Here is a 25887-nt window from a genome sequence, read left to right on the forward strand (position 1 = left end):
CATTCTGTGATGTTTTCTTTAACTGCAGACCCTGCTGCATGGAAAAACTCCAGACACCTTTCCAAAGGTCTCCTTTCCGCATTGTTCTGGCCCTTTCTCTGACGCCTGCATGTGTGCTGTGTGCGCTTACAGGCTGTGCGCATCTTTTTTCCTTCCATTTTTATTTGCCTATCCACAGTGACTGCAGGTTTTAGTTGTTATGTTACCTTTTTTGGCATTGTATCAAAATGCAAGCTTTTATGGTGGTGAATGTTATTTATTTATTTTATTTTTATTTAAAAACATGCTTGTGAAGCCAGGCCTCTTTTATATGAAAGGTAATTTAGACTCCTTTGGGTAAGATGTGCCTCCAGCCCTCTAGTGACACTTGTGGGGAGATGCTCTGTGGCACTAGGTGAGCACTGGACTTGGGAAAAGGATCCACTTTTATTTACCTTGGTTCCACCAGAGAGCTGACCTCTTAAGTAATTAGATGATATCTTATATGCATTATTCAGTATAAGACATTTAAAGTTGTGTGAATTTGGCAAAAACAAAAACGCTGGGGAAGGTACAGTTAAACATTTCTAGTTTCTCTTGTAAACATACGCTAATACTGCTGCCCATGTTTAAGACCACGCCCGTCACGCACAGTGCGTGTTCTTCAGGAAGCACTCAGAACACAGCTGCTCGCTGGCAGCGGCTGAGCGGCATTTCTGAGCAGCAGAGCCCGGGCTTTGCGTTCCCCTGGTTCTCCATTCCCTGTCTTTCCTTTCTCCAGCTCCATGCACAGGATGCCCTTGAAAGGCTCCTACTTTACAGAGCTGCCAGCTCCGTGCCAGCGAGAGAACTCAGTAGCTGTGACTATAGAAAACCAACAAGAAATCAAATTTAATGAAAAAGTTAGCTGTTCCAGTTGTTGAGAAGTTTTTCCTTCTGTGATATTTACAAGTCTGCTTTGTGCATTGCTCATTGCTTCTCGTTTTCTTTCTTTTTAACCATTCTCTAATTTAGCACTTTCATCACATAAACCGCTATTGTATATAAGATGTTTAAAGAATATACCTTTTACTGAAATACGGGTAAAAATGGAAAACATGAAGAGAATTGAACAATTTTATTCATAAACTCTAGATGTCAAATGGTGAGAAGACCTAAGACCGACTCTACCTGAAGTTGAAAAATGATACTTTTCTTAAATATGAAAAATGTAATTTGGCATTTCCTAAAAATCAGATTAGTAAGCAGTTAATGGCAAAACAGAAACAGATAACAGTTTAGTGTGGTGCTTTTTGAATTCCTAACTAATGATAAAAGTCATTAGTTTTGCAGTTTCCATTAAAAGAGTTTTTCTTTTTTCAGGCGTAGAAGCAGAAGAATGGGGTAAATTCCTTCACACCAAAAATAAGGTAATCCACGAATATACTGAAGAAGGGCCACACTGGCACAAGGAATTGATGGTTTGATTTCTTATTGGTACTATGTTTCATTATTTTGAAGCAAATATTCCTTGTAAAGTAAATCTTAGCAACATTTCTAACCACAGTTATTTACTTGAAAAACAAACTAATTTAGAGATTCTTAACTGTTGTGGAGTCAAACAGCTTTGGAAAGATTATAAAGACTATAAAGTGTTTACTAATTATCTCTGCAGTAAATCTGTAGATATTCTAGAAATACATGGCTATCCCCTTGTCCTCACTTAAGAACCTTTGGCCTTCCTGTGAGTACTGTGCTTTTTATTCAATAATTTTTTTTTAGCTTTATACAGATTTTGATGAAATTCGACAAGAAATTGAAAATGAAACAGAGAGAATTTCAGGAAATAATAAGGTAAGCATCTTTTTGGAGATAAAAAGCATAAATATCAGTCAGGTATCATGGAAGGTATCCTGCATATAATGTGTGACCGATATTTTTAATTTACAGTTTTGGACTTGGAAATAATTGGAAAATTGTCACACATAAATAAAACCTTGGCTTTCACCCCTGTTGCTTCTTAGAGCTTTTACTTGTGCCGTACATGTTATCTAGAAGCCTGCTTTAGGTCCTGTCACTTACATACTAGTTTGTGATCATGGTGGGTTGATTGTACTCCAACTCAGCAAGCACTATGTATTTTTTGAAGAGCTTTTTTTCTTACCTGAGTAAAGCTAGAATTACTTGTAGAAACAGAAAAATTAGATAATTTTTAATAATGAAAATGAAAAGTATTATGTTAGCAACAGATTGCTTTCTTGTTTTCGAAGATGAACATCTACGGTAGGGCAGGTGTTGTGGCAGAGCAAGGCAAGCTGCCTCCTGTAGCGCCAGCAACCTGCAGGGGTAGCTTTAGTTCCCATTTGTCCCACTTAAAAGGTGTTTGAGAGAGCAGCGGAGCATGGCCCAAGTGCTGGGGCCCCTCCTCTCACACTGGAGAGCCGGAGGAACTTCCTGGATTGAACCTGGCCCACTGCCCACAGGTGGGGTAATTTGGAGAGAGAGTCATCAGATGGAAGATCTCTTTAGCTCTGTAAATCTGTAGTCCTGCTCTTCAAATAAAACAAACTTTTTTTTTTTTTTAAAGAAAACTTAAAATAAACTAGATGTCAATGGGTGGGCATTTGATGCACTGATGAAGTTGTTCCTTGGGCAGCGCAGATGTCAGTTCCTTTGTTTCTGATCTGCCTCCCTGCTACCGTGTATCCTGGGAGGCAGCAGGTGAGGACACAGTGTGATCCCCTGGCAGCCGGGGGGGGGGGGGGGGGGCAGGGGGGAACCTGCACAGGGCTCCAGGCTCCTGGCTTTGACTCGGCTCTGCTCTGGCTATTGCAGCCATTCGAGGAGTGAAAATTCTCTCTCTCTTCCACCCCTGCTCTCTCTTTCTGTCGCTCTGCATTTCAAATAAACTATCATAAAATAATTAACCTTTTTTAAAAAAAGAAAGAAAATAGATTTAAAAAATAGGTGTCCTAGATTTTATTAAGCTTGATAAGACACTAAATCCTTCTGTGTTTTCCTGTCTGCTTCTTTTATTTTTCTGTTCCTTTTCCTTTTTTATCTTCCATTCTTGTAACACCCAAGGGACAGGTTTAATCCCAGATAGAGACCCTAGCCTGATATTCATTGAGCACTTGCATATGCTAGATACTGTGCAAAGAATTTATTTCTTGACAAAAGGTCATTTTTTGAGGTTATTCAGCATATTTTTTGTTTAGTGATTGAGATTTGTTCATTAGATTTATTTAATTGAAAGTCAGAGTCAGAAATGAACAGTATAGACAGAGAGATCTTCCATCCACTAATTCATTTCCCAGACAGAATGACAGCCATGGCTGGGACAGGCTGAAGCCAGGAGCCAGGAGCTTCTGGGTTTCCCACGTGGGTACAAATTGGCCTATCTTCTACTCCTTTCCCGGGCACATTAGCAGGGAGATGGATTGGACACAAATTGGTGCCCACTTAGGATGCTGGCATCGCAGGTGGTGGCTTTACACAACAGTGCTGACCCCAAGTACAGTACTCTACTACCACTGTAGTACTTCCATGACTTCCTTTCTTTTAAAGATTTTTTATTTTTTATTGGAAAGATATTTACAGAGGGAGAGACAAAGATTTTCCACCCACTGTTCTACTCTTCAGTTGGCCATTATGGCTGAAGCTGAGTTGATCTGAAGTCGGGAGCCTCTTCCAGGTCTCCCATGCAGGTGCAGGGTCTTAAGACTTTGGGCTATCCTCCACTGCCTTCCCAGGACATAAGCAGGGATTAAGATTGGAAGTGGAGCTGCAGGGACATGAACCAGTGACTATATGGATGCTGGCCATTGCAGGTGGGAGATTGGCCAGTTGAGCCATCACACTGCCCTCTGCACCCTTCTCTCTCTCTCTCTTTTTTCCCCTGATTTTCTAATAATCACTTTCCAATGGAGAGGTAGACCAAGTGGCTGGAGATTAGATTAGCCTGTCATCAGTCTTTCAGTTATTTCAGGGAAATACAAGTTTTTTCAACATTACTAACCATAACACCAACCTGAATGTTTCTACTGTGATCCACCCACATTTCCTGAGATGAGTAAGGGATGATAATTTGACATACTACCAGAATTGAGAGACTGAGATTGTGTGATTATTATATGAAATCCATTGTAATGAAAACTGAATCCCTATATGTGCTAGATGTTTAATTTATGTTGAGGATTTGCTTAGTTTTTCATTCACAGTGTCTGATAATGAAAAGTCTGCCACTCCCAAATCTAAGAAAAATCATCGCTTCTAAAATATGTATATGTAGCCTGAAGGATTTAACACGCCCATGAGATTGGAATTATAAAGATATTTAGGCAAGTCTGTGTTTTGGAATGGTAAGGAATGCCATGGCCATGGAGATCCCAAGAAATAGGTAACCTGGGTAGATAAGCCAGGTAGTGACATGACATTAAATGACTTCTGTACTGTGGGGTATGTAAAATAGAAAAGTAGTCTAAAGTAGCTAACGAAGCAGTTCTAACTATATAGGCAAACTCCGAGGATATTCCAAGAAACCTTCTGAGGTAACTGGAATTTTCAGTGGGTTACAGTGGATAAGCAGAAAAGAAGACATAGTGAAGGACAGAGAATGTGAACAAAGACCAGGTGTGAACATCAGTTTGCTCTTTTGATTTGAGAGTGAGCAAATGGCTCCCGTCTACTGGTTTATTCCCCCAGAGCTGAAAAACTGGGGCCAAAACCAGAGCCTGGGCTGGAGCCAGTGCCAGAAAGTCAACTCAAGGCTAAAATTGTAGGGATTCTTTGGTGGAACGTAAGGATTTTTTTCCAGGTCTCCCGCATGGGTGCAGAGGCCCAAACACTTGGCTATCCTCTACTACTTTCCCAGGCATGTTACCCGGGAACTTGAATTGGCACCCACATGGCATGCTGAAGGCAGTAGCTTTAGTTGATACATCACAGCACTGACCCTTAGAGCTGTGCCTAACGCCTTTCCCATTAAGGTTATTTAAATAATTCAGGTGTGGTTCTGTGTCTGAACATTAGCATTTCTTAAATTTGGCTGCTTAAGAATATCTTGTTTTATTCAATATTAAGTCTATTATCTATATTTAATAAATGGTATATGCTTAGAATCAAGAGAAAAGAAACAAAAAGGAAAGTAAATTGTTTTTATTATTGGTGTGGGGTTCATTAGGATTATAACCTGGCTGCCTTTTTTAGTGTATTTCATCAGGTTTAGATTGTTGAACTGTTTTGTGGATCTGGTATAATTCATTTTTAAAAGGATCTAATGTTTGCCTGAAATGGACTGCGTTTCATTTTTCATTGAAATGTTAACATGATTTTAACACATATTTTAAACTTTATTTTTAGGGAGTAAGCCCTGAACCAATTCATCTTAAGATTTTTTCACCCAATGTTGTCAACTTGACACTTGTGGATTTGCCAGGAATGACCAAGGTAAAGAATAGTTGTTGCTCACTGTGAATTTGGTTATGTTAATTTGCACTTCCTCCAATGTGGTTTTTTTTCCTTAACTCTATATGAGAATAATCAACTTATTTATGCAGCAGTCACACTTATCAGAAGCATTTGATAGAGTTGAGCTCTCCTTGAAGCCCTTTCTTGACGTGGCCTCTAGGATGTCACACTCTACTGGTGTTACCTCCAAGCTCCCTGGTTACTTCTCTCTGGCTCTTTTATAGGTTTCTTCTCATCTCCCCATTGTCTGAACAGTGAAAGTCCCATAGCTGAGTTTTTGGACTCCATCCCCTAGATGATTTATTCAAATCCTGTGACTTTAGAATACTTAAGGTTTTGCATGTTAATGGCATTCAACTATCTTGATCTTTGTATATTTGTCTATTTGATGTATACAAAGTTACTTTGAAAAATTTGTGGAGAGAAAAAAAAGTTTGTGGAAATTGAGTTACAAATAACTGCTCTTAAAAACTACTGCATTTCAGAAGTTTTTGCATCAAATCCATGAACTTTCTGAACTATTCTTGTACACTTCCGTGTCTTGTAAGCACTATAACCCTGGCATGTGTGATTGGCAGATTCCTGACTGACATGTCACAACTTGATCTGATCCTTTTATGGTCTCCTCCATTTCAGGAAGAGAGAAGTCCCTTCTACCAATCGCTTAAGCCACAAGATTTGTAGTCATCCCTGATGCACTTTATTCTGTATTACACTTCTTGACAGCATATCCTCTTTGCTCACCTCAACACATCCTGAATTCTGCCATGTTTTATAAATTTGTAGTTGATATCCTGATCAGGCCATGGTCACTTAATGCACTTCAGTTAGTAATACTGTCTGTTCTTAACTAAGCAGCTACAGTGATGGGTAAACATTAAACTGTCATTCTTTGGTTCAGTAATCTCCCCAGGAGCCTCCCATTCCACTCAACATAAAAGTCCAAGTTCTTACAGAGATCTAACGTGTTGATTTGATATGTCCCTATTCTTCATGTAACTCTTGATTCACACTCTACCCTTAATTTTCACCAGCCTGGAACATTCTTTCCCCCAGATTCCTGCGGGTTCCCATCCCTTCCTGCCTTTAGCTTCTGTTCCTTGCCTCATATGTCATTGTTTCACTGAGGTCTTCCTTGGCTATTTAAAAACAGTGATCTAAAATAAAAATGTAATAATCCTCCAGTCATCCCTGCTATGTCTACTGCTCTGCTTTATTTTTCCAGAACCCATTCTCCCACCTGGATGCTAGCTCATATTTGTTTAGTATCTGCTCATTACTGAAACATAAGCTTGACTAAGGTAGACATGATGGTCTTGTAGATTCACTATTGTACAACCCTATGACAGAGAGAGCAGCTGAAGTACTGTAGGCTGTGAGTGAACACCAGATGGCTGCAGTTGTCTCTTAAGGCAGCACTGACTTGGTCCTTCCCGTGGCACTATGTTAAGGACACATGTAACATTTGCAGCAGTTACATTTGGACGTTTCACACATTGCCAAATTCACACATCCCACTGCAGAATCTTATTAATTTCTTAACTGTTTGCAGATAGAGAAATAAACTGTGATGCATGAATTGAATGGGAGGGGCCTAAGTTGATGTTTATTATCAGTTCCATGCTTATCTCTGTTTGGTTTAGGTGCCTGTAGGTGATCAACCCAAGGACATTGAGCTTCAAATCCGAGAGCTCATTCTTCGTTTCATCAGCAACCCAAATTCCATTATCCTTGCCGTCACTGCTGCTAATACAGATATGGCAACTTCAGAGGCCCTCAAAATTTCAAGAGAGGTAGATCCAGATGGTAAGGACAGAAGTGATTGTTTAACTAGATACTTGCTTGACAATGGTAAATCTGCTTTCAAGAAAGGCATTTTTATTTTAAAAGGAATTTCAGTTAGTTAATGCAGATTTTAAAAAATATTGCCTTCCTACTTTGCTTATAATTTTCAATAGAAATTTTGATGGAAAATAAAGTTGTTAAATTGCTATATAGGCTAGGTAAAAATAATTCAAAATACCTGTATTTTTCATGGTTACCTTTTATTGGGAAGGAGGGTAGGAAAGACATGTTCGCATTCACTAGCTTACACCTAAAATGCTTGCAATGGCTGGGACTTGCCAAGGTTGAAACCAGGAGTTGGAAATTCATTCCATGTCTCCCACATGGGAGGCCAGAACTCAACTTGAGTCATGCCCTGCCCCCTCCAGGGTGTGCGATAGCAGGAGTGAGGATGTCACAATTACATCTTAATTGTTAGGCTAAATGCCTACTCTGCTAATGATTTTAAAATAATAAAATATTAGAAACAAGGTTTCTTGTGTGGTATAAATATAACGTTGTGGCAGCTGAGTGCCAGTTTGAGTCTTGGCCTGCTCTGTAGCTTGCTTAGAAGGCAAAGATGCCCCCAGTACTTGGGCACCTCCACCCTTGGGGAGAGATCAGATGGAGTTCAGGCTTCTTGCTTCAGCCTGGCTGCTGGTCATCTTCAGAGTAAACCAGCTCTGCTTTCAAATAACAAAAATAATCTTAAAAAGAAAAAGAGGAGGGAGAAATAATAAACTTGATTCTAAGCACTCTGATAAGGGATATGGGCAGTGAAAGCAGCGGCTTAACCCACTGTGCCTCAGCACCTGTCCCAAGTGTCTGACTCAGAAGAGTGAATGACTTGGGTGCTGACATGGCTCAATGGATTAAGCTGCTGCTAGTGATACCAGCATCCTGTATGGGCACTGGTTTGATTTCCAGTCTCCCACAGGGCTGCAGGGGCTCAGTCACTTGGGCCATCTTCTGCTGCTTTCCCAGCCTTATTAGCAGGGAGCTGGGTCCTAAGTGGAGCGGCAAGAACTCAAACAGGTACCCAAATGGGATGCTGGCCCTGCAGGCTGTGAGTTAGCTTGCTGTGTCACAAAACTGGGCACAGTAAAAATCCTTTAATGAACTGTCCATCACCCACAAGAAATAATACATACTGTGCCAGTGATGCTTGACTGATAATACAGTGGACATCTTTGTATATGAGGCCACTTCAGGAAGCTCTCAGACAACTGGAATTTAAAGTATCAGTTCATTCTGGCACAATTTTTAAATCCATGCATTACTTTTTCTTACTATGTATTTTCATATATTACTATTATTTTTAAAATATTAATTTATTTTTCTTTAGAATTGGTTACAAAAGAGAGACGTCTTCCACTTGGGGGTTCATTTCTCAAATGGCTGCAATGGCCAGGGCGTGGCCCGGCCAAAGCAAGGAGCAAAGAGCTCCTATTGTGCTTGGGAAAGCAGTGGGGTATGCCCCACTACCATGTGGGATACCCAGTTGGAGTTCCAGGGGCTGTGGTCTGGTGCAGACTCAGCTATTGTGCCATTTGGTTAATGAACCAGCAAGAGGAAGATTTCTGTTCATCTACAACTGTGCCTTTCAAAATAAAAATAAATAAATAAATCTTTAAAAAGTTAAATCAACTTCCTACAATATATGAATGAGTAAACTGAAAATATACCATGTCAAATCACACACGTAGAGTGGTTAAAAATGTCATATTGCTGCTGCAAGTGGTACAGCTACTTTGGGAAACCATGTGGCAGTTTCTATAAAGATAAATCAACAATCCTATTCCTAGTTATTTACCTGTGGTTAAGTGAAACTCTATGTTCACATAAAAACTTACATGCAAGTTTGCATGGCAGCTGTATCTATCTGATTTCTAGAAACGAGATCTAATTCAAATGTTCCCTCAAAATCCGGTTCATTGATGTAATGAAACACTCCACAGCAGTAAAAGAATGAACTACTGATCAACAACCCAGAGGACTCGGAGATGTGCTAGGCTGACCCGAAGCATTCAGATTCAAAGTCCACATATATATGATTACATTTATATGACATTCCAGAGAAAGCAAAAACAGGAATCCATAACAGATTTGACTGGTTAGCACAAGGAAATTTGAGGGGCAATGGAACTGTGCTGTCTTGAGGTAGTGTGTCTTTGCATTTGTCAAAATTCAGAATCATACACCAAAATAGTGAATGTTAAACAAATTTTGGAGATGCATTTATGAAAGTTAGCTCTACTAATATAGAATTACATGTGAAGACAATTTTTTATATTGTATGTGATGTTTAAAATTATACTGCTTGAAAGCTAAGTTTGTAAAAGTATTAATAAACTAATGACAGATTAAAATGGGGTTATAGATGAGGGTTTTTCTTTATTAACAATACTTTGTGGCTTTATTTAAGGGTCATGTTAGCTCTTGTGTCATTGTGAACTTGTTTGTTCTGTATCTCTCAGGTCGCAGAACCCTCGCTGTGATCACGAAGCTCGACCTCATGGATGCGGGCACTGATGCCATGGATGTGTTGATGGGAAGGGTTATTCCAGTCAAACTTGGGATAATTGGAGTAGTTAACAGGTTAGCAATCAAAAATTGGGTAATATCTACAGTATTCTCATTTCAAAGCCTCTATTTCTAAAACTGGGGGGAAATGTGATATTGTTTTATTTTTCTCTCCTTTTACTATAATGTTGGTATTGACTAATGCATCATTTCTCTAAAAGGAGAGTTATTGATTAAAGCTTCCTCTACACATTGATAATGCAATATATTTCCACAAAATGCAATGTTACAAAATGGAGAACAGTTTAGTAACCACTACTTAAGAGTTCTTGTATTAAGATAGCTATGAGGACACTAGGCGAGGAAAATGCATCTTGCCAGTTTGTACAAAAGGAAAAAAGACTTTAGGGTGGCAGGATGTGAATAAATTTATTTCAATCCTAGTGTTAGGATTACTTAGGATTCTGTATAGTAGCCAGGATATGACTTAAAGCAATTTGTATTAAAAGAATCCCATTATAGTTGGTATTAAAAATCACAGACAGGAAAATATTAATGAGTGTCTATGTTTTGGACACTCTATTATTAGCTTTTTACAAAACGGTGTCCCCTGGGACTCCCACAATGCACTGTGAGGGAGGTGTTGATTTCTGTAATAACATCACAACACTCAGGTTATATATTCACTAAAGTTCCATGGCTAGCAAAAAGTGACCTGGTTTCAAATGATGCTGTTGGTGCAAAGTCTATATGGTAAGATGTGTGTCTGTCTATAAAATACACATTTAAACGACTCCTAACTAACATCTTTGGGTCTTAAGCCTTTTAAAAATGCAACTCTTTTTGCTAAGTGATAGCTCAGATTCACTGCAGTGGTCTTCCCCTGCTAGCCCTACTCATTACTACATGCTGTATTTATAGATGATAACCCTGCAAGTTGATTTAATTATTTTTGGTAGGCATTAGTTGCCCATCTAGATGTAATATGCAGTTGATTGAGATCTGTTCTGCTTTAGTCTGTCATTAATCATGATGATGGCTGCCAGCACTGCAGTGTAGCAAGTGAAGCTACCACCTGTGACACTGGCATCCCATTATGGGCCCAGTTCATGTCCTGGCTGCTCCACTTCTAATCCAGCTCCCTGCTAATGGTCTGGGAAAAGCAGAAGAAGATGGCAAGTGTTTGGGAGAACTGGAAGAAGCTCCTGGCTTCAGCCTATCTCAGCCTGGCCGCTGTGAATCAGTAGTTGGAAGATCTTTCCCTACTCTCTCTCCCTCTGTCCCCTCCTCCTTTACTTCCCTCCCTTTGTGTAACTCTGATTTTCAACTACACAAGTAAACCTTATAAATAATATTAATAATAATAATGAGGCCTATTTACTCATTAGTTGATTGTAAGTCACCTACTGTGAATCCTATGGTGCCATTTAGTTCTTTGCTATAAAACAGGGTAATACCTACTGTGTGAAATAACCCATGTTACACACATATCTGGGAACAAAGCCTAGTATTAACCATGATCATCCTGAATTTTGGGTTTTTATCTTTATTGCCATCCTTATTAATCATAATACAAGGAGAGGACAACATTTGACTTGATTTGAACAGTTTGTTATTTTTCAACTTAGGAGCCAGCTAGACATTAACAATAAGAAGAGTGTAACTGATTCAATCCGTGATGAATATGCTTTTCTTCAAAAGAAATACCCATCTCTGGCCAATAGAAATGGGACAAAGTATCTTGCTAGAACTCTGAACAGGTAACACCTTTTGCCTTTTGAATTTAAGATGTTTTGTTTGCCTAGGAGGTGTTTGCGATTCATACCATTTTCATTTTCTTGTATTTCCGTCTTTTTCCTTACTGTCTCACTTTGGTTTCTGTGTTGTAGGTTGTTGGAAAGAAGACAGCTCCCTTATCATTTGGGTGGTAGCTGTTAAATTATGTAGTCTAGAAAGTCTAAATGAATTTTAAAATGTTTAAATTATGACATTTTGATAATTTATGATGATAGTGACTTGAGTATAGAGCAAGATAGCATATGATTTTAATTTTGAATTTTAGGAATTGAATTAAAATGTATGATTTTCATATGAGCTATTTTAAATTTAGAATGTCTTCTATATGTACTTATAGTAGAAATAATTTAAGTTGTAGGTGTAGGGACTAGAAGCTCTTTCTAGATGATTTGCAAATGACTGAAATGAAAGCAGGTCAGTCTTCTTTTATCCCTAAGTGAAGTCTGAGAAGGCTGGTTCTCACTGTGCTGGCTGCCACCGTACAAGTTAAGTCAGTGAAACCAAAACTGAATGGCTAGCACTGGCTTTGGTGGCCTAATTTTTTTGTGGTGAATAAAATAATGTAAAATTAATTTTGTTTTTAAACATTATGTATTTGACTCTCTAGCAGCTGGATAGAAGGTAAATTTAAAAAGCAACAACCAAAAGAGCTTTCTTTATGTCTTTTTCTTTTTCAGACTAAGGCTGTACTTCCCAAATCTAAGAATGAATTAATTCCTGCTCTTGTTACCTAAGAAAATAAAGCAAAGTGCTTTTCCTATGTCACCCATCTGCTTAACACTGCAGTGCTCCTCATACCAGATCTGTGGGTCTTCTCCCACACACACTAAATATGCCATTCTCCAGTGGATCCTAGCTGGGCGTCTTCTAATTCATCTCAGTTCTGACCCTGTTGACCTAGGGACAGCGTCACAAGCCATTGCTGGGTGTTCCATCCCAGGAGACTTGTCCTGTACTTGAGATGTCAGTTGGAAGTTTCTAAGCCTGTGCATCTGACCTACTGGCTGTAAATGTCATCAGGTTGGATTTGGGGGTAGGGTTGTGCAGCTTGATTAGGTGGCAAAAGTATAATTACTTTTATTTAAAATCTTACCACTGATAGCTATCTAGAAAAGTGCATGTGACACATGAACTGTTTCATAAGCGTTAAAACGAATTTTTACACGTTTCCAGAGGATACAGATGAAGAGCCGGAAGGGCGGGCTTGCACAGGGCAAGGCGTGTGGGGAAGGGCGTGAAGCCTTCATGCCGCCACTGGGAGCGCTGTTCTCAGAACACTCCTTGTGCAGCTCTCTGGAAGCTTCCTCCACAGGCATCACTAGTCACAGTACTAGCCGCTCTGTCCGTGCCCCAGAGCTGGGGAGCAAAGCTGAACATCCCAACCCTCTACTCCTGCCTTGGTCTTTCTGATGACGCCCCAGCCACAAGTCATCTTATATACAAAATACATGTATCACCACAATACACCTGCCAAGACTAGCTGATTAACAAGTTTTCTCCCTTATTTACATTTTAAAATGACTTGCTTTGGGCTTCCTAATAGGCACTCATACTTTAAAATTCTTCATTTCTAATGTTTGATAGGTTACTGATGCATCACATCAGAGATTGCTTACCGGAGCTGAAAACAAGAATAAATGTTCTGGCTGCTCAGTACCAGTCTCTTCTGAACAGTTATGGTGAGCCTGTCGATGACAAAAGCGCTACTTTACTACAGCTTATTACCAAATTTGCCACAGAATATTGTAACACGATTGAAGGAACAGCAAAATATATTGAAACTTCAGAGCTGTAAGTAAAACATTTTTGTATGGATTTGAATGCTTGGATTGCTAGGTCACCTTTTTTGGTCAAAGTAAAATTTAACATAGATTATCTGACTTATTAACTATGAAATAGGAAAGTTTAAAAGGACAAACAGAAAAACCAGGAATGCCATTTTGTAGAGATGATAAAATGCACCCTTTACCTCACCTCTTCCAGTGCAGGCACCTTGCCTAACTATAGCAAAGCAAGAAAATGCACATTGAAAAATCCATGGGGCTTATCCAGTTCAGCAGCCCGACTCCTTTGTATGTGTGGTTCTGTGTACCTTTGTGTAACTTAGGTGGTCTTTCATATGAGTTAATTCCATAAGTATATATATTTTATATATTTGTGTGTGTGCCAAGTAGAAGGAAATGAATGTTACTACGCTGGATCTTGAAGAAATATAGTGGATATGAGGGTAAAGTGGCAACAGCATAGTTATTTTTATATTTTAACTAGTATATATCTGAAGAAGTACATACAGCATATACGGATAGTTTCATACAGGTAAGGAATCAATTATCTGTGTCCATCTAATCAAGGGTTTGGGACATGCATGAGACCATTTATGTTTGGTGCTGGGAGAGTGCCAAGGTTGAGAAGACATTTGAGTTGTGCTCCAAACAGAATCTGGGAAGCCCTAAGGAGAGGGCATTGGGGACATTGGAGAACAGGACAGATGCAGTTGAGGATGGCAGATACCATGAGAGACGTAGCAGAGGCGGCAGGGAACAAAACTACAGTCCTGGATACTGTGCTGGCGATTCGAAGCCTTCTTACTGTAAAAACTAAAGTTCTTTCAGTCAGAACAGTGATCCAGTTGTAAGGAGAGGGGAGAGGCTAGCAACCAAGAGACCAGTTACTATTAAATGTGAATGTTTTTAGGGGCACAGTATAGTCACGTTAATTCATTCATACTGTTTTACAACCATCCTTAATAGCTATGTCCAAAATTTTTTATTACCTCAACAGCAGTTGTATGCAAAGCAACTACTCTACATTCTTCCCCAGTTCCTGGTAACTTATAATTTACTTTCTGCCTCTGTGAATTTACCATTTATAGATTATACCATATAAGTGAAATCAGACTATCATTTGGGGCATGACTTATTTCAGTCAGTGTAATATTGGACTACTAGTACATTTTGCTTAACTACCATAGAAAAGTACTGCATAGTGCTTAAAACACAGAGGAAGGGATAATTTGAAGACGTATACAGTTCAACCAGACTTGAATCAAGTAAGAGATAATACCAGAGTTTCTTGTTATTACCCAGGAGAGGGAAGATAAGCTGCTCAATCCTGAGGCCAGAGTTTTTCTAGAGCAGGAAATAGCGCACCAGCTAAGAACGATTTTTATAGGCTGGTATTGTGCTCTGGTGGGCTGAAGTGCCGTTTGAGACACCAGCATCCCAGACAGGTGCCGGTTTAAGTCCCACCTGGGAGTATTTTGTGACACAGGGAAGTTATATAAAACTCAGATTTCAGTGTGTTTTTGTTGGTAACTGGTGGCCGTGCTGACTGGTTTATAGAATTGTGCCTCGCTGTTCTGTGCTTCACGGCTGAGGTAAATGGTTGCCACAGCCTGAAACTCCCGAAAGTACTTACTGTGTGGCCTTTAAGGATGAAGTTTGCCAACCTCTATTCCAGATTGTTAATCACAGAATTAAGGCAGTTTCCTTGAGGAGTTTACAGTCTAATTGCAGAGAATTAGAGTAGAGAAGGTGTAACACAATTCTTAAGTGATGTTTTGTGTCAGAACTTTTAACTTGCAGATCCTTAAAGATAATGCTGAAAAACGTATGTTTGATTGCCTTTCAGATGTGGAGGTGCTAGGATTTGTTATATTTTCCATGAGACTTTTGGGCGAACCTTAGAATCTGTTGACCCACTGGGTGGCCTTAACACTATTGACATTCTGACTGCCATCAGAAATGCTACTGTGAGTATGTTCGACTTTCCTCTTAGAAAGATGCAGTTAAAACTTTTTTTTACCCATATATATTGTAAATTGTAAAGTTTATTTTGTTCATATACTTGACTACTTTTAGTGAATTATAACAATGTGATTCAAATTTTAAACTCTGGGAAGAATGGAAATTACATGCAGCTATAATAAGAGTCCTAAGTTTATTTCTTCAGGGTCCCCGTCCTGCTTTGTTTGTGCCTGAAGTTTCCTTTGAGTTACTGGTCAAGCGGCAGATCAAACGTCTAGAAGAGCCCAGCCTGCGCTGCGTGGAGCTGGTGCACGAGGAGATGCAGAGGATCATCCAGCACTGCAGCAACTACAGCACACAGGTCAGCGGGGGAGGGGGAGGGGGAGGGGCTGGGGGAGGGCAGGGCAGGCGGGGCGGGGGAGGGGCTGGGGGAGGCAGGCGGGGGGGGGGGGGAAGGGGAGGGGCTGGGGGGGAGGCAGGCCGGGGGAGGGGCCCTGTCTCCAGGTGGGGGCACACAGATCAGCGGGGGAGGGCAGGCCGGGGGAGGGGCCCTGTCTCCAGGTGGGGGCACACAGGTCAGCGGGGGAGGGCAGGCCGGGGGGAGGGCAGGCCGGGGGAGGGGCCCTGTCTCCAGGTGGGGGCACACAGGTCAGCGGGGGAGGGCAGGCCCGGGGAGGGGCCCTGTCTCCAGGTGGGGGCACACAGGTCAGCGGGGGAGGGCAGGCCCGGGGAGGGGCCCTGTCTCCAGGTGGGGGCACACAGGTCAGCGGGGGAGGGCAGGCCGGGGGGAGGGCAGGCCCGGGGAGGGGCCCTGTCCCCAGGTGGGGGCACACAGGTCAGCGGGGGAGGGCAGGCCCGGGGAGGGGCCCTGTCTCCAGGTGGGAGCTACAAGTTAGTCTGTAAAGTTAGTCTTCCAAAGCTTAATTTAGCACATCAGTGATTAATTTAACCCCAAAGGAAGTAAGTTATCATGCTTTTTACTTCTGCTACATACAGGAATTGTTACGGTTCCCTAAACTTCACGATGCCATAGTTGAAGTAGTGACTTGCCTTCTGCGGAAAAGGCTGCCTGTCACAAATGAAATGGTGAGCTACTGTGTCACTGTCATGTGACTCAGCATTAACGCGAGTCATACAGTATGTTTTGGTTTAGGTGTATTTTCCAGCACATTGGGAGGAAAAAGAAGTGAATAATGCTTGTAAAAATGCATTATTTCATATTTGAACCTGCAGCCACAATTTTTCATGAGAATGAAGTTACTGTAGAAGGTTCTGACTAGCTTTACTCTAGTGTGTATTTTAATGAGAAATGGTTTCCTTGTGTGGAGGCATAGTGGGTAGAGGCCTGGCCCCTCCACTTCTGATCCAGCTTTCTGCTGATGTGCCTGGGAAACAAGTGGTGGGTGGTCTAAGTGCCTGGGCCCTGGGACCCACTTGGGAGACCCAGAATAACCTGGCTGCTGACTTTAGACTGCTCCAGCTCTGACCACTGCACCCCTCTGGGGAGTGAGCTTGCACATAGATCAGCCTCTCCCCACCTCTCTCTGATTCTGCCTTTCAAGTAAATAAATAAATATATTTTTAAAAAGAGATTTTAAAGTCTATTTACTTGAAAGGCAGGGTGACATGAAAGGGGCTGGTTTACTTCCCAAATGCCTACAGCAGCAAGGCCTGGACCATGTTGGAGCCATGAGTCAAGGACTCTTTCTGGGCCTCCCGGGCCTCCTGCTTGCATGGCAGGGACTTAAGCACGGGGCCCGTCATCTGCTGCTGTCCCAGGTCAGTCAGCAGAGCTGCATGGGAAGCAGAGTAGCCACAGACTCCAACCAGATACCTGGGTACGCGATCTGAGTGTCCCAAATGGCAGGTCATTCAGTCACATCACAATACTCACCACCACCCCCAGTTTCATTTTTTATTATTAGTTTATTAGCACCCAAACCTTAATTTAAAAAAAAAATTTATCTGTAAAGTAAATCAGAGTAATCTGGCCACTTCTCCAGTTTGAGGACTTAATGTTATAATTCCACACTCCTCCCCCCAAAAGAAACATAATTTTAGATGCTGAAATGTAAATAACTTAAAAGCTAGAGTAAGTCACTGTTTGGTCTAAGACTTGCTGGTTAGAGAGTATTTATTTACATGAGTTTCTTGTAATCTCATTATGTTTAGTATTGCCATGCTAGATTTATGCATATATTTCTGACAGTAAAACTGAGTTAACATGTTTTTGTGTTTTTTTTTTCTTCTAGGTCCATAACTTAGTGGCGATTGAGTTGGCTTACATCAACACAAAACACCCAGACTTTGCTGATGCTTGTGGGCTAATGAACAATAATATAGAGGTATATGCAGTTTGAGTTCTTTTTTTTCAGTTATATCAGACTTATTTAACATAAAATTGAAGCAGACAGGTACCATATTAGTGCCTGTTGTATGCCAGGAAATATGCTGAGGGTGAAACATTATCTTAATGGAAGCATTATTCTTATTTTATGCTTAAGGAACTGAAATGAAAGAAATCTAAAATTTGCTATTTGCTGTTGAAGACTGACTCACTCCATTTCAGTAACTATTGCAGTTTACTGAGCTTGAAGTGCATGAACAAAGTGAAGGCCTGAGGTTATTTTCCTTTGTTCTGAAGGAAGCATCCAGGAATCACTCAGCAGAGTACTCTGCGGGGAAGAGGCACGCACAGCTCTCCTCGTACCATGTGATGTGTGTGTAACAAGGTGCATTGTGTCGAGACCTCAGTTGGCACCGAGTCTGCTGGTTAGAACACCTCACCCAGATGCTTTTTTTTTTTAAGGTTGTTTTATTTGAAAATCAGATTTGGAGAGCAAAAGAGAGATTGATCAATCTTCCATCTGCTTTCTCTTTCTCTACCTTTCAAATAAAATAAAAAGTTTAAGTTGTACATTTAATAATGTATTTTAAAAATTTGTACATCTATGTCATGTTTAATCATTGGGTAACTCCATGAAAGTCGGTCAGCTTTTTGTCAAAAAAATTTCTTTTTATCAGCTTGAGAATATGAATGCTTTCTATTTAAAAGTAATGTTGACCTTTTTTAGCTTAAATGCTTTTCTGTGGATGATGGTTAGCATCTGTATTCCATATCCTCATCTTCCTTCATCTGCTGTGGTCCTTGGACATGGCTTCTTCAGCTCTGTGCCAGACTGACTTAGGTGATCCTGGCGAGTCAGCAGAGCAGCAGTCAGGCCTGCTCTCGGCAGCATTTCTTCCTGGAGCGCTCAGGATAAAGAAAACAGGACCAAGGCCTGGTGTGGCAGCATAGTGGCTAAATCCTCTCCCCTTCATGCGTGGAATCCCATGCAAGTGCCAGTTCATGTCCTGGCTGCTTCCACTTCTCATCCAAGTTCCTCGCTTGTGGCCTAGGACAGCAGTCGAGGACAGCTCAAAGCCTTGGCACCCTGTGTGGGAGACCTGGAAGAGGCTCCTGGCTTCGGGTTGGCTCAGTTCTGGCCATTGCAGTCACTTGGGGAGTGAACCAGAGGATGAAGATCTTTCTCTTTTGTCTCTCCTCTCTGTATATCCTGCCTTTCCAATAAAAATAAATCTTTAAAAAGTAGAAACAAAAAGAGAAAACAAGATTTTTATATAAGCTCAATCAGAGGAACTTCTCCAGCAATGGTTTTGTGAGGATTAGCTGTATGAGTGTAACACACAGGTGTGAAGGAGATACTGCTTCAGCCTTCTCTCAGGAGTGTGTGAAATTCTGCGTGGTATGCCGAAAGCTAATGCTCACAATTTCAGGGGGAAGTTGACTCTTTTTTTCTCTTCAAAGATTTATTTTCAAAGGAAAGGCAGATTTAGAGAGGACAGACAGAAAAATCTTCCATCTGCTGGTTCACTCCCCAAGTAGCTGCAGTGGCTGGAGCTGAGCCAATCTGGAGCTGGGAGCCAGGAGCTTTTTGGTGTCCCAAATGTGTGCAGGATCCCAAGGCTTTGGGCCGTCCTCTGCTGCTTTCCCAGGCCATAGAGAGCTGGATGGGAACTAGAGCAGCTGGGACTCCAACTGGAGCCCATATGGGATGCTGGTGCTTGGAGGTTGATTAGGCAGTTGAGCCATTGCGTTGGCCCCTGAAATTACTTGTAACTGATTTGGAAAGGGGAGTCCCTGGTATGGTTATTTCAGGTGCATTGGGCACAATAAAGAATTGCAGCTTTGGGTTAAATTTTGTTTTTCAGATTTATTTACTTGAAAGGCAGAATGAAAGAAAGGGAAAGACAGAGAGAGGTCTTTCACCCACTTGTTCACTCTCCACATGGCTACAGTGGCCAGAACAAACCCAGGAACCTGGAACTCCAAGGGCCAAGCTATTGGCCATCTTCTGTTGACATGACAGTCATAAGCTGGACTGGAAGTTGTGCAGCTGAGACTTGAACTGGAGCTCTGATACAGGATGTCAACATCACAGGCAGTGGCCTAACTTGCCTCCTCACTTGTTTTAAAGTATTTTGGCATAAATCCCAACATGGGAGGATCGATCTGTAACTTTTCTGTACTTCAATTAAAATGAAAATTTCTTAAGTAGGTCTGTATCCAGCAATGTAGTAATTACTCTGATTTTGCTTGGTTGTGCTTTGTAGGAACAAAGGAGAAATAGACTAGCAAGAGAATTACCTTCAGCTGTATCACGAGACAAGGTAAAAAAACATTTTTTTCAAGCTTGTTTCATTGCTCAGTGATGCACTGCTCAGCCTCAGATACCATTCAGTCCTGCCGAGTAATAACTAAGTTAAAAACTCCATAGGAGCCATGTAATCAAGTAAAGGTATGCAAAGTTATTTTAAAATAGTATTATTTTGAATACAATGAAATGAATGCTTAGAGGTAGCTTTTAATTGGTAAGCTACTTTTTTATATAAAAAATTGTTATGTAGCTTTATCAACTCTAAAATTAGTTGAAATGATTAGTGATTTCAGTAAGGGGTATTAGAAGGGGGAAGAATACATACATGAGCAGTTTTTAATTATCAGCAATACCCATGATAACTGCATATGTTAAAGTGTATTAAAAAAATCTGTAACCTTGAGTTCTTGGCAGAAAAGGTCTTACAAACAGTGAAGTTAAAACTAAAGTTTTGGATTTTTCTTAGAAATTCTTTACAAAGGCAGAATACCATTTTATCTCCCATGATTACTTTGTTTTCCATGTGACTTTATTACAGAGGGAAACATTTTCACATTTACAGAGAATTTCTGAATGCATTTTGGCATCCTTGATTTTTTTCCCTGCATTTTTTGCCTTTAGTCTTCTAAAGTTCCCAGTGCTTTGGCACCTGCCTCCCAGGAGCCCTCGCCTGCTGCTTCTGCTGAGGCCGATGGCAAGGTCTGTTCTGACTGTGAATCTAAGCCTGCATGCCTAGTTATGCGGAAGGAGTAACCCTGACTAGAAGAACTTTACTATGGGATTTGGTGCTAAGGTCAGATCATTGCAATCTAAGAAAATTTTAAATTACCTAACAATGCATACTTTATAATAAAACATTGCTGATACGCTTTTGCCTGCAGTATAGAAGCGTGCCCATAGAAAAATAAGTAAAGAGAAAATTATCCTGATATTTTTTAATTTCAAGCCACTGGTATTTAAATTCTGCTTGTTAAATTGCATGTTTTAACGTATCTTTTAACAGTTAATTCAGGACAGCAGAAGAGAAACTAAAAATGTGAGTCTCGTGCTTCAGATGGAAATGTTAGTCCCAAAACACTATGTTCTAAACCACCCGAGAGCCCGTTTGCACAGAGGCCTCTGTCTGTGTTGTGTTCTTAATGTTCCTCTTAGCTAACCCACCTCAGACTACATCACTAGTTGTAGCAGTCTTAATTCCTACCAATAGGCGCTCTTCTCGGTTTCTCTCACCTTGAGAACAGGCTGGAATTGAGCCTTTTGGTAGAGAATTTCAGGGTTGTGCTCTGGGACGTTCCCTCTTCTAAGGTCCTGAGAACTGTCCCGCACTAATGAGTAACCCTCTAACGCTCCTCTCCTAAGCTTCCACCCTACTACACAGCTTCAGTGTGCTTCTGCTGCTTAAGCGAGTTCTAAACAAATGCTTAGGTAAAAATTAAATCACGTGCAAATCATTCAGACCCACCCATATTTCTAGTTTTTCTGCCCTAGTTCCTTTGCTTGCTTTTGTCCAGACTGACGGTTCTGTCTTTCAGCACTCTATGGAGTCTTACCTTCTCTGTGTTATTAAGAGATCATCTAAATCATTACACAAGTTGTATTTTGTTCATGGCATCACACCAGATGTGCTCATTTTCCTTAAAATTCCATTTGTTATTCATGTAGAGTTAGCAAGTACTTGAAATATAATTAGTTGTATTCAAATTGATGTATATGCTGCTCGCCCTAACATTTTAGATTCTGGCTGGCATTTCAGTTTAGAATAATGCCCAAAACTTTGTCTTTACCATTATGCCCTTCTGCTGAACTTACGTAGCCCATTTTAAGTTTTTATATTTGTCTATTCATTTCTGAAAGAGGGAGAATCTTCCAGTCTGGTGGTTCACTGCTCAGACAGTGGAGTTCCATGCAGGTCTCCCGCATGAGCCCAGGGGCCCAGGTTCTTGGGCCATTTCCACTGCTTCCCCCACGTGACGACCAGGGAGCTGGACCACAAGTGCAGCAGCTAGTACACAAACGATTGCTGGCTGGCGCTGGCAGCAGCTCTTGCCCTTTGCCACAAAGCTGGCCTAAGGTTCCCAGATCTTTAGAACACCTCCTATTTTGTTGATAATTCATTAGTGTTTATTTTGAAGAAATTAAACTGAATAGCAGCTCCCTTTTCCCCCTTATTTCTGCTTTTAATGAGCAAGCTTTTTCAGGGAAATTATACTTTTTTTCACAATCTAGCATTTGAGGGGTGGAACTATAAACAGGCTGAAATCTTACACAGGTCCTAAATTGGCTGAAGCACAGCAAATAATTGTTTAGATGCTAGCTCAGGGATCCAGTAGTATGTGACTGCTTCTCTTTCACCCCATCATGTGTCTGAATAGATGAAATTCTAGATGGGTACAGGATGTGTGTTCTTGACTTTTGTCAAAGGATCCACCTTTGTTTAATTCATGTTCCACGTAATGTGGTTGGTACAGGTTTGGGGACATGTTTTCCTCAGGTGACAGCTGGAGCTGGTGGAGTTGGAGACAGTGCCCAAGAACCAACAACAGGCAGCTGGAGGGGGATGCTGAAAACCTCCAAAGCTGAAGAACTGTTAGCTGAAGAAAAATCCAAACCGATTCCCATCCTGCCGGCCAGCCCCCAGAAGGGCCACGCCGTGAACCTGCTGGACGTGGTAAGCCACTCAAGGCTTCTGCCCGGGAAGAGCATCACATGAACAGTGGACACTTCCAAAGAGACAATGAACTACAACTTTCAAAACTCATTTAACATTTGAATGCTAAATGTTGCCATTTCAACATGGCACTAATCAAGTCTTTTGTCCCCCATTTCACTTTTAGCCAGTTCCTGTTGCACGAAAACTTTCTGCGCGTGAGCAGCGAGACTGTGAGGTTATTGAACGACTCATCAAATCCTATTTTCTTATTGTCAGAAAGAATATTCAAGACAGGTGAGTACTGCTTCATAGTGTCACTGTAAATGCTGCGGGGTGAGTCCTTTGTTGGTGTGGGTGACACAGGTATTGTTTTCCTGGCCCAGATGGATTCTGGTAGTCTCTGGGTAGCTGGCGGAGCAGGACTCGGACCGTCTGCTGGCGTAGTGGAGACCCCGAGGTGTGCCGCACTCCCACCTGGCAGCCACAACCTCGGACGCTTCAGAACATGTTTCTTCTAAATTATTTTGGCTAGTTAATACCGCCTTGCCTTTTTGGTTATTTTACTGTACAGAGGAATAAAGAGCACACGGCACCAGAGGTTCTGTCTGAAGTCCTTGCTCATTCAGCCCGTTGTACACTGTGGCCTGAGGAAACATTACAGGCTTGACCAGCTTTTGTCTCTGGGTTTGGGAGGGAAAAAAAAGTCACCCATATACATAAAATTGACTTTTTTGGAAGCAGCTTTTGCAGTGGTTTTAGCACCTCCAGAGCTGCACCTTGCCCCTCAGAAGACCCCTGCATCCACTTGGTGCTCCCCACCCTCTCTGTGGCTTTGCCTGCTCTGGGCATTCCCTCTAAGGGACTCTAAGTCCCTCTAATCATTTCACCAACTGTAGCGTGGATCAGTACTTCACTTGTTTTTTATACCACATTTAGTTTATCCATTCATTCATTGATATTTAATTCGTGTTCACTGTAGAGTGTTAAGGGACAATGATAGATGAGATAAAAGAAGGTAAATGATCAATACTTGTGGCTTTTTGCATTACTATTATAATTAGGCAAAAATCAATACAGTGTTATTTATATTTATTTTTAAATGTAGAAATGTGGCTAACACTTCATAATTTTGTTCTGTTTTGCAGTGTGCCAAAGGCAGTAATGCATTTTTTAGTTAACCATGTGAAAGACACTCTTCAGAGTGAGCTAGTGGGACAACTGTACAAATCCTCCTTACTGGATGACCTGCTGACGGAGTCGGAGGACATGGCGCAGCGCAGGAAAGAAGCCGCCGACATGCTCAAGGTCCGCGTGTGAGCTGACTGAGTCTCACTACTACACACCTTCACACAGTCTTTGATGCACTGATCCTTGTGTTTGTAAACTTTGTTGAATTCAAATTCTCAGATAACTTACTAGTTAAGGTATAAGCCTACCACATACAAACTAGAGAAATTTACTTCACAGATTTCAGGTTGTTTTCCTAACTTGATAAGCATATTAACTTTGTTTTTTTCAATGCAGGCTTTACAGGGAGCCAGTCAAATTATTGCTGAAATCCGAGAGACTCATCTTTGGTGAAGAGGACTCAGAATACTGAGACTGTTGATGAGCCCTGCTGGTTGCTGCCTCCTGGAGTAGTTTATTTATGGACTGTGTGTTTGCAGTGGTACGAATCTGCTCATTGTGAAGACTGGCTATAAATGGAAACATATACCATGTATGCAGAACAAATCACACATTTAACCCATAAAATAAATGGCTGTTTCTACATTTTCCAGTATATATAAAATACATCAAGTCCATCCTGTGGCAGTTTCCTTTGAACGTAGAGAGAACTGTAATGTCTAGCCTAGTGTCAGCCTTGCAGGCAGTCTGCCCATGGATCAGACAACCTGTGTAAGCCGTTAGTAGTCTCAGGCTGCTGCCATGGTCCTTCAAGGGGAAAGGCACTGAGGCCCCATTTCATATGGCTGTGTTGCATGTCCTCTGTAATAGCTGGCTTTCCAATGTGGGTGACAACCTCCTCCCTAGAATCCCGCACTCTGTCTGTTCCCCCGAGTACAGTTGTGGTCCTGAGCTTCTTTACAGCCACTGAGACGTTAGTCAGAAAGCTGAATGCATGGGGGAGTGCACACTGTGTAGTCACGGGGCCCTTCCAGGTCGGGTCTGCTGCATTAAAAATTAAAATCTTCATATGCAATGTCCTGCTAATAACTCTCAATAAGACCTGGTCATAATGGCCAGTCCCTTTTTGTTAAAGGACCTCATGATGGCCAACTCATATTCCTTTTAGTCTGCAGCTATAGCTGTGTATCAAGGTACACCAGGCTCCAGGATCCACTATGGATGGGCCCTCAGAGCAGAAAATCCTGTTGATTCTTAATTTGGTTCACAGCTACTTCTGCTTCCTATGAAAACACCTGTAAAGCCCTCTGGACACATCTCCTGAAGGCTTACAGTTCACAGTGCACTAAGGAAGGGGCAGGTTACAACACAGACATGTAGTTTCATTTTTCTCCGACAGATAACACATTAAACAAATATATAATGCAGATACTACCTATTTGTAAAGGACTCTTGGCAGGCAAAATATGATGTACTACCTTTAGTTCTGTGGTACCCAAGATTCATGGAAACAGCAGCCTCAGCAGCTGATTTCAAATGTGTCTGGAATGTGACAGCACTAATTTAAATTGTTACCAGTACCATCCTGAGAGCACATGTTACCAAAATATTTGCTGAGACGCTTAAAAATCACCATGTCATTCAACATCCGTTCTGAAATTATAGCCATCTATGAGTTATGTTTTTTAGACAGTAGATCAGATGACCGCCAATCTAGCTTTTCAGATTGGTAAGGGAAGACATTATCAAACAGATTACAAACTGAAAGCATCAGCTTTAAAGACATGCCATGGTAATGCCCTTGCTAGCACTACACACTGTACCAAGAAAAACAGAGGCAAAAACTATGTAAAGGGAATAAACCTTCCTGTGTGGAGTCCTGGAATGTAGAGATGATCTCTGACATGACCTGTATGTTCTTGCTGTGTAAATAAAATTGTTGGTATCAAATGACATTGAAGTCTAAATGAACTTTCCCTTACTTTTCTCCTAGAGAAAGGTTTAAGCTGTAGCTTTTTAGCATCTAAGTTTACCAGAGTCTTCAGCACTGCTAATACTACACCAAAGAGGTTTTCCCATTATATTTGATTCCTGTCACTCAGTATTCTGCATCTGAAGACCCAGTGCCTGAGGG

The 25887-nt window shown here is 41.1% G+C and overlaps 1 protein-coding gene across 8 annotated transcripts in view; it reads left to right on the forward strand.

The window, feature by feature from the left end:
• The window catches only part of DNM1L (dynamin 1 like), a 38496-nt gene extending 14077 nt beyond the window's left edge, over positions 1–24419 (forward strand). The window contains exons 3-21 of one of the 8 annotated variants that reach the window (XM_004596423.4): positions 29–67; positions 1342–1388; positions 1741–1812; positions 5320–5406; positions 7071–7233; positions 9729–9849; positions 11403–11534; positions 13156–13362; positions 15202–15322; positions 15523–15678; positions 16314–16403; positions 17570–17662; positions 19932–19988; positions 20597–20674; positions 20979–21011; positions 22467–22643; positions 22810–22919; positions 23771–23930; positions 24150–24419. In XM_004596423.4, the coding sequence (XP_004596480.1) occupies positions 29–67; positions 1342–1388; positions 1741–1812; positions 5320–5406; positions 7071–7233; positions 9729–9849; positions 11403–11534; positions 13156–13362; positions 15202–15322; positions 15523–15678; positions 16314–16403; positions 17570–17662; positions 19932–19988; positions 20597–20674; positions 20979–21011; positions 22467–22643; positions 22810–22919; positions 23771–23930; positions 24150–24206 (2000 nt within the window). In that variant the 3' untranslated portion in view covers positions 24207–24419. The remainder of the gene's footprint in view (positions 1–28; positions 68–1341; positions 1389–1740; positions 1813–5319; positions 5407–7070; positions 7234–9728; positions 9850–11402; positions 11535–13155; positions 13363–15201; positions 15323–15522; positions 15679–16313; positions 16404–17569; positions 17663–19931; positions 19989–20596; positions 20675–20978; positions 21012–22466; positions 22644–22809; positions 22920–23770; positions 23931–24149) is intronic. The other 7 variants (XM_004596424.4, XM_036497353.2, XM_004596425.4 and 4 more) reach the window with 7 other exon arrangements.
• Positions 24420–25887: the final 1468 nt, after the last annotated feature.

The sequence above is a fragment of the Ochotona princeps genome, chromosome 27 (assembly GCF_030435755.1).
Source record: "Ochotona princeps isolate mOchPri1 chromosome 27, mOchPri1.hap1, whole genome shotgun sequence".
Classification (NCBI taxonomy): Eukaryota; Metazoa; Chordata; class Mammalia; order Lagomorpha; family Ochotonidae; genus Ochotona; species Ochotona princeps.